The following is a 12,305-nucleotide window of genomic DNA, read 5'->3' on the forward strand; positions in this document are numbered from 1 at the left end:
AACTGTCTATAATGAATTCTACAGCAGGACTAATACGAGCTCCTCTGTCTCAGTGACTCCACATGCTCCCGCTCCACCAACTGTCTATAATGAATTCTACAGCAGGACTAATACGAGCTCCTCTGTCTCAGTGACTCCACACGCTCCCGCTCCACCAACTGTCTATAATGAATTCTACAGCAGGACTAATACGAGCTCCTCTGTCTCCGTGACTCCACATGCTCCCGCTCCACCAACTGTCTATAATGAATTCTACAGCAGGACTAATACGAGCTCCTCTGTCTCAGTGACTCCACATGCTCCCGCTCCACCAACTGTCTATAATGTGCACCAGGGAAAATGGATCACGCTGCAGGCAGCATTAAGAAGAAAAATCCATGTTTAGAGCTGATAATTGATCACACGGTGCAATAATTAATTAAACTAATTGATTATTGAATGTTATGATGGACACAGCTTTCTAGAACCAAGTCATACACGGCCTCTGCTCAACAAACTCTTAACTCCAGAACGAATCGTTTGCAGTTTGTGAGCTGCGTTCACTTTCACGACAGTCAAGCAATGCATTACTCCAAAAGTTGTACACAAGCTAGTCCGGTTGCGGCCACAACTAGTACTTGTTTCAAATGTATGAAGAAATATTCTTAGTTGTACGTATGTCGAACATTTAGAGGTCGACCTATTATGATTTTTCAACGCCGATACCGATTATTGGAGGACCAAAAAAGCCGATACCGATTAATCGGCCGATATATACTTGTGTATTGATTTTAAGAAAGGCATTGATGTTTATGGTTAGGTACACATTGGAGCAAGACAGTCCTTTTTTGCGAATACGCACCGCATCGATTATATGCAACGCAGGACACGCTAGATAAACTAGTAATATCATCAACCATGTGTAGTTAACTAGTGATTATGATTAATTGATTTTTATAAGATAAGTTTAATGCTAGCTGGCAACTTACCTTGGCCTCTTACTGCATTCGCGTAACAGGCAGTCTCCTCGTGGAGTCCAATGTAATCAGGTGGTTAGAGCGTTGAACAAGTAAACTGTACAGGTCGCAATGGTGGGTAAGGTATGGGGCTTTGGTGACAAAACGGATGGCACTGTGTATTCATTGAGTTTGTTGAGTATTGGAGGCTATTTTATAGATGACATCACCAAAGTCGAGGATCGGTAGGATGGTCAGTTTTACGAGGGAATGTTTGGCAGCATGAGTGAAGGATGCTTTGTTGCGATATAGGAAGCCGATTCTAGATTTCATTTTGGATTGGAGATGCTTAATGTGAGTCTGGAAGGAGAGTTTACAGTCTAACCAGAAACCCAGGTATTTGTAGTTGTCCACGTATTCTAAGTCAGAGCCGTCCAGAGTAGTGATGCTGGACGGGCGAGCAGCGGCGGGCAGTGATTGGTTGAATAGCGTGCATTTAGTTTTACTAGTGTTTAAGAGCAGTTGGAGGCCACGGAAGGAGAGTTATATGGCATTGAAGCTCGTCTGGAGGTTAGTTAAAACCTTTTATGGATGATGCGAATTTTCGCAGCTTTTTGTTAAAAATCGCGCAACATTTCAAAGTCCTGCTACTCATGCCAGGAATATAGTATATGCATATGATAAGTATGTGTGGATAGAAAACACTCTGAAGTCTCTAAAACTGGTTAAATCGGGTCTGTGGCTATAACAGAACGTGTTTAGGAGTAAAAATCCCTGGTAAAACTGTTTACCAAAAACAAAACAAAAATATTCGTCCGCCATTCAATGAATTGTTTAAGACGAGAGAAAATATATGCGAACCCCCTGTAAACGCCTACAGCTTCCACACGATGTCACCATTGCTATCAATATCAGAATCATTTATCCCTGGTTACAACACGAATAGACCCCTCCCTTCTTGTGGCGCACCACAGTATGTTGTGAAACTGAAAAAATGGACGATGTTTTCCAGACTTGCTGCTATCGAATACAGATCGCCCCGTGATCAATTTGATACATCATTAACGTTTATTAATATCTAAAGTTGGTTTAGAAACGTCGTTTGAAGTGATTTGTAAAAGTTTATAGGCGACTTTTGTAATTTTAAAAAGTGACGTTGCGTCTTGTAAATGGACTTTTTGCAGCATCAGACTGGCCTTCAGCAAATTACATTTTGGGTATACAATGACGGATTTAATCGGGAAAAATACCCAATTGTGATGTTTATGGGACATATAGGAGTGCCAACAAAGAAGCTCGTCGAAGGTAATGAATGTTTTATATTTTATTTCTGCGTTTTGGGTAGCGCCGGCTACCGCAAAATCTGTTGTTTACGTGTCGTGCTGGTATTTTGGGGGGTGCATGCTATCAGATAATAGCTTCTCATGCTTTCGCCGAAAAGCATTTTACAAATCTGACTTGGTGGCTAGATTCACAACGAGTGTAGCTTTAATTCAGTACCTTGCATGTGTGTTTTAATGAAAGTTTGAGATTTAACGAGTACTAAGTAAAGTACTATAGGTGGCGCTCTGAAAATTCCGCTGAGCTATCCCTGCACAGGGACCACCTCCATAAAAGGATTTAACACAGTGTCCAAGGAGGAGCCTGACGTATACAGAATGGTGTCGTCTGCGTAGAGGTGGATCAGAGAATCACCAGCAGCAAGATCAACATCATTGATGTATACAGAAAAGAGAGTCGGCCCAAGAATTGAACCCTGTGGCACACCTATAGAGACTGTCAGAGGTCCGGACAACAGTCCGTCCGATTTGACACACTGAACTCTATCAGAGAAGTAGTTGGTAAACCAGGCGAGGCAGTCATTTGAGAAACCAAGGCTGTCGAGTCTGCCAATAAGAATGTAGTGATTGATAGAGTCGAAAGCCTTGGCCAGGTCGATGAATACGGCTGCACAGTAATGTCTCTTATCGATGGCGGTTATGATGTCGTTTAGAACCTTGAGCGTGGCTGAGGTGCACCCATGACCAGCTCTGAAACCAGATTGCATAGTGGAGAAGGTATGGTGGGAATCGAAATGGTCAGTAATCTGTTTGTTAACTTGGCTTTCGAAGACCTTAGAAAGACAGGGTAGGATAGATATAGGTCTGTAGCAGTTTGGGTCTAGAGTGTCACCCCCTTTGAAGAGGGGGATGACCGTGGCAGCTTTCCAATCTTTGGGAATCTCAGAAAGAGAGGTTGAACAGGTTAGTAATAGGGGTTGCAACAATTTCGGCAGATAATTTTAGAAAGAGAGGGTCCAGATTGTCTAGCCCGGCTGATTTGTAGGGTTCCAGATTTTGCAGCTCTTTCAGAACATCAGCTAACTGGATTTGGGTAAAGGCGAAATGGTAGGGGCTTTGGCGGGTTGCTGTGGAGGGTGCCGGGCAGTTGACCGGGGTAGGGGTTGCCAAGTGGAAAGCATGGCCAGCCGTAGAGAAATGCTTATTGAAATTGGGAAGGTGACTCTCCTATTAACACACAGAGAAATCAGCAGTCTTTCTGGACATGAGAAAACAACGGTCTCTGTCATGAGAGATGTATACAGAGCAGAGACTAAAACATGTTTCTCCACAGGGCGTTCTCTTGGACTCCTCAGATTTACAGTACATCTCACTGCACACTGACCCTGTATAAAATCATTATCATGTCTTCAGTGAGAACGGCTGTGTATTCCCAGCCTGTTGGAGAGATAATGTAAAGATGATAGACTCCAGCCATGCTGAGAGTTGAGCTGTGACCTTTTGAAGAAACTTCAACAGAGCTAGCTGCCACTAGAACACACATGTTGTCCACATTTAGATCCAGCCTCAGAACAGCACAGCAGAGGCCTCCAGAAATAGCATGAAGCCTGGGGTACGGGTGAGGAGGACAGCTGGGTGACAGAGCCTATGAATGGGGACAGGGCAGATGTAATGTACTTTTGGGCTCTAGGGGTAACCTAGGGCCTTTGGATTAGAATGTACTGTCTAGGAACAAGGAACGACATACAGGACAGCCAGCACCTGATGCAACATCAGTCCAAGACCAGACCAGAACAGAATAGAACAAACCTGAACAGACCAGACCAAACCAGACCGGACCTGAACAGACCAGACCAGACCTGAACAGATCAAACCAGACCGGACCAAACCAGACCAGACCAGACCTGAACAGATCAATCCAGGCCAGACCAAACCAGACCAGACTTGAACAGATCAAACCAGACCTGAACAGATCAATCCAGGCCAGACCAAACCAGACCAGACCTGAACAGATCAAACCAGGCCAGACCTGAACAGATCAATCCAGGCCAGACCAAACCAGACCGAACCTGAACAGATCAAACCAGACCAGACCTGAACAGATCAATCCAGACCAGACCTGAACAGATCAATCCAGGCCAGACCAAACCAGACCGAACCTGAACAGAAGTTTTTTTTTTTTAAATGTTATTTCACCTTTATTTAACCAGGTAGCCAGTTGCGAACACTTTCTCATTTCCAACTGCGACCTGGCCAAGATAAAACAAAGCAGTGTGAACAGACAACACAGATTACACATGGAATAATCAATAAACAAGCCAATAACACAACACTTTCAGATTTCCAACTGTGACCTGGCCAAGATAAAGCAAAGCAGTGTGACACAGACAACAACACACGTGGAGTAATCAATAAACAAGCCAATAACACAACAAACAAGTCAATGACACAGTAGAAAAAAGAAAGTCTATATACAGTGTGTTGAAAAGGCATAAGGAGGTAGGCAATAAATAGGCCATAGGAGCGAAAAATTAAAATTTAGCAGATTAACACTGGAGTGATAAATGAGCAGATGATGATGTGCAAGTAGAGATACTGGTGTGCAAAAGAGCAGCAAAGTAAATAAAACAATGTGGGGATGAGGTAGATCTACAGCCACAAAGTCAGATTCTACAGCCACAAAGTCAGATTCCACAGTCACAAAGTAAGATTCCACAGCCACAAAGTCAGATTCCACAGCCACAAAGTCAGATTCCACAGCCACAAAGTCAGATTACACAGCCACAAAGACAGATTCCAGTCACAACGTCAGATTCAACAGCCACAATGTCAGATTCTTCAAACACAAAGTCAGATTCTACAGCCACAAAGCCAGATTCCACAGTTTTTGGGTCTTCATTTAAGGTTAGGTTAGGCATAAGGTTAGGGATAAAGTTAGAGTTTTGTAAATGGGTTTGGTTCATGACTTTGTGGGTTAAGAAGCTAGTGAATGGTCGCCAGTCCACCCAATACACCATCTTGTGTATTTTATTTGTATCCCCATTAGTTCCTGGCAAGACAGCAGCTACTCTTACTGGGGTTTATTATGGATCCCCATTAGTTCCTGCCAAGGCAGCAGCTACTCTTCCTGGGGTTTATTATGGATCCAGTTCCTACCAAGGCAACAGCTACTCTTTCTGGGGTTTATTATGGATCCAGTTCCTGCCAAGGCAACAGCTACTCTTCCTGGGGTTTATTATGGATCCAGTTCCTGCCAAGGCAACAGCTACTCTTCCTGGGGTTTATTATGGATCCAGTTCCTGCCAAGGCAGCAGCTACTCTTCCTGGGGTTTATTATGGATCCAGTTCCTGCCAAGGCAGCAGCTACTCTTCCTGGGGTTTATTATGGATCCAGTTCCTGCCAAGGCAGCAGCTAATCTTCCTGGGGTTTATTATGGATCCAGTTCCTGCCAAGGCAGCAGCTAATCTTCCTGGGGTTTATTATGGATCCAGTTCCTGCCAAGGCAGCAGCTAATCTTCCTGGGGTTTATTATGGATCCAGTTCCTGCCAAGTCAGCAGCTAATCTTTTTGGGGTTTATTATGGATCCAGTTCCTGCCAAGTCAGCAGCTAATCTTCTTGGGGTTTATTATGGATCCAGTTCCTGCCAAGGCAGCAGCTACTCTTCCTGGGGTTTATTATGGATCCAGTTCCTGCCAAGGCAGCAGCTACTCTTCCTGGGGTTTATCATGGATCCAGTTCCTGCCAAGGCAGCAGCTACTCTTCCTGGGGTTTATTATGGATCCAGTTCCTGCCAAGGCAGCAGCTACTCTTCCTGGGGTTTATTATGGATCCAGTTCCTGCCAAGGCAGCAGCTAATCTTCCTGGGGTTTATTATGGATCCAGTTCCTGCCAAGGCAGCAGCTACTCTTCCTGGGGTTTATTATGGATCCCCATTAGTTCCTGGCAAGGCAGCAGCTACTCTTCCTGGGGTTTATTATGGATCCAGTTCCTGCCAAGGCAGCAGCTAATCTTCCTGGGGTTTATTATGGATCCAGTTCCTGCCAAGGCAGCAGCTACTCTTCCTGGGGTTTATTATGGATCCCCATTAGTTCCTGCCAAGGCAGCAGCTACTCTTACTCGGGTTTATTATGGATCCCCATTAGTTCCTGCCAAGGCAGCAGCTACTCTTCCTGGGGTTTATTATGGATCCCCATTAGTTCATGCCAAGGCAGCAGCTACTCTTCCTGGGGTTTATTATGGATCCCCATTAGTTCCTGCCAAGGCAACAGCTACTCTTCCTGGGTTTTATTATGGATCCCCATTAGTGGGTCCAGCAACATTAAGACAGTTATATAGAGTTATAAATATTAATGAGTTGAATGGGGACCCCAATCTAGTCATTCCATTTCTATGCAGTCAGGGGTGTTATTACGGTGACCGCGGTAATTTGGCCAATTTACCAAGATTCCATGACCGGATCCAGTTCCTGGCAAGGCAGCAGCTACTCTTCCTGGGGTTTATTATGGATCCAGTTCCTGCCAAGGCAGCAGCTAATCTTCCTGGGGTTTATTATGGATCCAGTTCCTGCCAAGGCAGCAGCTACTCTTCCTGTGGTTTATTATGGATCCCCATTAGTTCCTGCCAAGGCAGCAGCTACTCTTACTCGGGTTTATTATGGATCCCCATTAGTTCCTGCCAAGGCAGCAGCTACTCTTCCTGGGGTTTATTATGGATCCCCATTAGTTCCTGCCAAGGCAGCAGCTACTCTTTCTGGGGTTTATTATGGATCCAGTTCCTGCCAAGGCAACAGCTACTCTTCCTGGGGTTTATTATGGATCCAGTTCCTGCCAAGGCAGCAGCTACTCTTCTTGGGGTTTATTATGGATCCAGTTCCTGCCAAGGCAGCAGCTACTCTTCCTGGGGTTTATTATGGATCCAGTTCCTGCCAAGGCAGCAGCTAATCTTCCTGGGGTTTATTATGGATCCAGTTCCTGCCAAGGCAGCAGCTAATCTTCCTGGGGTTTATTATGGATCCAGTTCCTGCCAAGGCAGCAGCTAATCTTCCTGGGGTTTATTATGGATCCAGTTCCTGCCAAGGCAGCAGCTAATCTTCCTGGGGTTTATTATGGATCCAGTTCCTGCCAAGGCAGCAGCTACTCTTCCTAGGGTTTATTATGGATCCCCATTAGTTCCTGCCAAGGCAGCAGCTACTCTTACTCGGGTTTATTATGGATCCCCATTAGTTCCTGCCAAGGCAGCAGCTACTCTTCCTGGGGTTTATTATGGATCCCCATTAGTTCATGCCAAGGCAGCAGCTACTCTTTCTGGGGTTTATTATGGATCCAGTTCCTGCCAAGGCAACAGCTACTCTTCCTGGGGTTTATTATGGATCCAGTTCCTGCCAAGGCAGCAGCTACTCTTCCTGGGGTTTATTATGGATTCAGTTCCTGCCAAGGCAGCAGCTACTCTTCCTGGGGTTTATTCTGGATCCAGTTCCTGCCAAGGCAGCAGCTAATCTTCCTGGGGTTTATTATGGATCCAGTTCCTGCCAAGGCAGCAGCTAATCTTCCTGGGGTTTATTATGGATCCAGTTCCTGCCAAGGCAGCAGCTAATCTTCCTGGGGTTTATTATGGATCCAGTTCCTGCCAAGTCAGCAGCTAATCTTCTTGGGGTTTATTATGGATCCAGTTCCTGCCAAGGCAGCAGCTACTCTTCCTGGGGTTTATTATGGATCCAGTTCCTGCCAAGGCAGCAGCTACTCTTCCTGGGGTTTATTATGGATCCAGTTCCTGCCAAGGCAGCAGCTAATCTTCCTGGGGTTTATTGTGGATCCAGTTCCTGCCAAGGCAGCAGCTAATCTTCCTGGGGTTTATTATGGATCCAGTTCCTGCCAAGGCAGCAGCTAATCTTCCTGGGGTTTATTATGGATCCAGTTCCTGCCAAGTCAGCAGCTAATCTTTTTGGGGTTTATTATGGATCCAGTTCCTGCCAAGGCAGCAGCTACTCTTCCTGGGGTTTATTATGGATCAAGTTCCTGCCAAGGCAGCAGCTACTCTTCCTGGGGTTTATCATGGATCCAGTTCCTGCCAAGGCAGCAGCTACTCTTCCTGGGGTTTATTATGGATCCAGTTCCTGCCAAGGCAGCAGCTACTCTTCCTGGGGTTTATTATGGATCCCCATTAGTTCCTGCCAAGGCAGCAGCTACTCTTCCTGGGGTTTATTATGGATCCAGTTCCTGCCAAGGCAGCAGCTAATCTTCCTGGGGTTTATTATGGATACAGTTCCTGCCAAGGCAGCAGCTACTCTTCCTGGGGTTTATTATGGATCCCCATTAGTTCCTGCCAAGGCAGCAGCTTCTCTTACTCGGGTTTATTATGGATCCCCATTAGTTCCTGCCAAGGCAGCAGCTACTCTTCCTGGGGTTTATTATGGATCCCCATTAGTTCCTGCCAAGGCAGCAGCTACTCTTCCTGGGGTTTATTATGGATCCCCATTAGTTCCTGCCAAGGCAGCAGCTACTCTTCCTGGGGTTTATTATGGATCCCCTTTAGTGGGTCCAGCAACATTAAGACAGTTATATAGAGTTATAAATATCAATGAGTTGAATGGGGACCCCAATCTAGTCATTCTATTTCTATGCAGTCAGGGGTGTTATTACGGTGACCGCGGTAATTTGGCCAATTTACCAAGATTCCATGACCGTTACAGCCGTTACAGCCGTTACAGCCTTATTTTAAAGTTGAGGCAACATGTTTTCAGTGCGGCTCTCCGGACCTCGTTGAAGGCTGAATGCGGACCCCAGGGTAAAATTAGCTTGACATACTTGGCCTAGAGGAAGAGGGTTTGGCATGTTTGGCTCAGCAGTCTACGGCACTGCATCTCATTGCTAGAGGCATCACTACAGACCCTGGTTCGATTCCAGGCTAATTTAATTTGCCTAAGAAAACATTAATTTCGCTCAGACAGTGGATGGTCCCAGTAGGTAGTTATGGTCGTTTGGATGGTCCCAGTAGATAGTTTAGGTCGTTTGGTTTGTCCCAGTAGGTAGTTTGGTTTGTCCCAGTAGGTAGTTTATGTCGTTTGGTTTGTCCTTGTAGGTAGTTTAGGTAGTTTGGATGGTCGCAGTAGGTAGTTTAAGTTGTTTGGTTTGTCCCAGTAGGTAGTTTAGGTCGTTTGATTTGTCCCAGTAGGTAGTTTAGGTCGTTTGGTTTTTCCCAGTAGGTAGTTTAGGTCGTTTGATTTGTCCCAGTATGTAGTTTAGCTCGTTCGGTTTGTCTCAGTAATTAGTTTAGGTCGTTTGGTTTGTCCCAGTAGGTAGTTTAGTTTGTCCCATTAGGTAGTTTAGGTCGTTTGTCCCTCTTACCTTCTCATAGTTGGTGGTGAGGACCAGGGATCCGTCGTCGTGGTAACAGGAGCTGACAGTAGCAGGAAGGAGCTGATCTTTGTCCCGCAGCCAGACAAGGGCCCCCTGAAACACAACATACAGATAGACAACATGAGACTGTAGCTAAATTCTGTCTGCAACACAACCCAACAACAACCCAAAATGAGGGGCCCCTTGAAACACAACAGATAGAGAGACAGCATGACTCATAACAACAGAAGAAAAGCATCATGTGGGAGCACGCTACTAGAACCTGATGCCTCTGGCTAAACACAAGATGCAACATGAATCTGTGTCAACTGAAGGGCCACTCAGAGGGGAAACAGAATAACACTTCATTCAGACAGAACACATTAGCTGGGAAGATGGAGATCTTTTTCAAAGTTGCTGCCAACAGAGGGTTAACTGGACTAGTTACTGAGTCGGCCTCTGTCTGTCTGTCTGCCCATCATCTGAGCCAACTGTCTGTCTGTCTGCCCATCATCTGAGCCAACTGTCTGCCTGTCTGTCTGTCCATCATCTGAGCCAACTGTCTGCCCATCATCTGAGCCAACTGTCTGTCTGCCCATCATCTGAGCCAACTGTCTGTCTGTCTGTCTGCCCATCATCTGAGCCAACTGTCTGTCTGTCTGTCTGCCCATCATCTGAGCCAACTGTCTGTCTGCCCATCATCTGAGCCAACTGTCTGTCTGTCTGTCTGCCCATCATCTGAGCCAACTGTCTGTCTGTCTGTCTGTCTGCCCATCATCTGAGCCAACTGTCTGTCTGTCTGCCCATCATCTGAGCCAACTCTCTCTCTCTCTGTCTGTCTGTCTGTCTGTCTGTCTGTCTGTCTGTCTGTCTGTCTGTCTGCCCATCATCTGATCCAACTGTCTGTGTCTGTCTGTCTGTCTGTCTGTCTGTCTGTCTGTCTGCCCATCCATCTGAGCCAATTCTGTCTGTCTGTCTGTCTGTCTGTCTGTCTGTCTGTCTGTCTGTCTGTCTGTCCTCCCATCCTGCTGCTACACAGTCATTAGTCTGTCTGCTCACACCCCCACCCTGCTCACACCCCCACCCTGCTCACACCCCACCGTGCTCACACCCCCACCCCGCTAACAACCCCACCCCGCTAACACTCCCACCCTGCTCACATCCCACCCTGCTCACACCCCCACCCTGCTCACAACCCCACCCTGCTCAAACCCCCACCCTGCTCACCCCCACCCTGCTCACAGCCCCACCCCACTAACACCCCACCCTGCTCTAACCCCCACCCTGCTCACACCCCACCCTTCTCTAACCCCCACCCTTCTCTAACCCCCACCCTGCTCTAACCCCCACCCTGCTCACACCCCACCCTTTTCTAACCCCCTCCCTGCTCACACCCCACCCTTCTCTAACTCCCACCCTGCTCTAACCCCCACCCTGCTAACACACCACCCTGCTCACACCCCACCCTTCTCTAACCCCCACCCTGCTAACACCCCCACCCTGCTAACACACCACCCTGCTCTAACCCCACCCTGCTCACACCCCACCCTGCTCACACCCCACCTTGCTCACACCCCCATCCTGCTCACACCCCCACCCTGCCCACACCCCCACACTGCTCACACCCCCACCCTGGTCACATACCACCCTGCTCACACCCCCATCCTGCTCACACCCCCACCCTGCCCACACCCCCACACTGCTCACACCCCCACACTGCTCACACGCCCACACTGTTCACACCCCCACCCTGGTCACACGCCCAACCTGCTCACACCCTGCCCACAACCCCCCCCCCACCCTGGTCACACCCCCATCCTGCTCACACCCCCACCCCGGTCACACCCCCACCCTGGTCACACGCCCACCCTGCTCACACCCCGCCCACACCCCCACCCCACCCCACCCTGGTCACACCCCCATCCCGGTCACACCCCCACCCCATCCTGCTCACACCCCCACACTACTCACACCCCCACCTTTCTCACACACCCACCCTGCTCACACCCCCACCCCACCCTGCTCACACGCCCACCCTGGTCACACCCCCATCCTGGTCACACCCCCACCCTGGTCACACCCCCACCCTGGTCACACCACTACCCTGGTCACACCCCCATCCTTGTCACACCCCCACCCTGGTCACACTCCCATCCTGGTCACACGCCCACCCTGGTCACACCCCCACCCTGGTCACACCCCCACCCTGGTCACACCCCCATACTGGTCACACCCCCACCCTGGTCACACCCCCACCCTGGTCACACCCCCACTCTGTTAATGTGGCAGAGTGACTGACCTCCCAGCCATGTCACAGTGAGGAGACAGGGATCTGTAGCAGGACGCAATAGGAGGAATAGATGGTTGGAAAGCGAGGAGAGAAGACCTGCAATAACAGGAATCACTAGTCACTTCCTGTTGATGTTGGAGCACGCTAGGGACTGTCTGTCTACAGCATAATGTGTCCTCTCCACTAGCTGACCACTGAGACTGGTTCTCATCCCAGCCTGGCCAAACAGTATGAGTCACCCAGGCGCCAGCGTTCAGTGGGGTAGTGAGGTGGAAAGAGAGTTGTTAGTCCAACAAGGCATAAAATGGAGAATATAAATAATCCTAAACCCTAAACACTAGACCCAAGGCCCTAACCTCAACACTCCCTACCTCTACACAAGGTTCTCATTTTTGGTGTAGTCACAGTCATCACCAAGACAGGGCTGGGTGTAGTCAGAGTCATCTCCCGGGCAGGGCTGGGTG

The 12,305-nt window shown here is 48.1% G+C and overlaps 1 protein-coding gene across 1 annotated transcript in view; it reads right to left on the bottom strand.

Moving 5' to 3' along the window:
• Window positions 1–12,305, bottom strand: part of LOC110516739 (unconventional myosin-X) — a 254,271-nt gene that overhangs the window by 163,743 nt on the left and 78,223 nt on the right. Inside the window, exon 2 of the mRNA XM_090230756.1 lies at window positions 9,561–9,665. Coding sequence (XP_090086882.1) covers window positions 9,561–9,665 — 105 coding nt within the window. The remainder of the gene's footprint in view (window positions 1–9,560; window positions 9,666–12,305) is intronic.

The sequence above is a fragment of the Oncorhynchus mykiss genome, chromosome 3 (assembly GCF_057628025.1).
Source record: "Oncorhynchus mykiss isolate SJ-2025 chromosome 3, ASM5762802v1, whole genome shotgun sequence".
NCBI classification, from domain to species: Eukaryota; Metazoa; Chordata; class Actinopteri; order Salmoniformes; family Salmonidae; genus Oncorhynchus; species Oncorhynchus mykiss.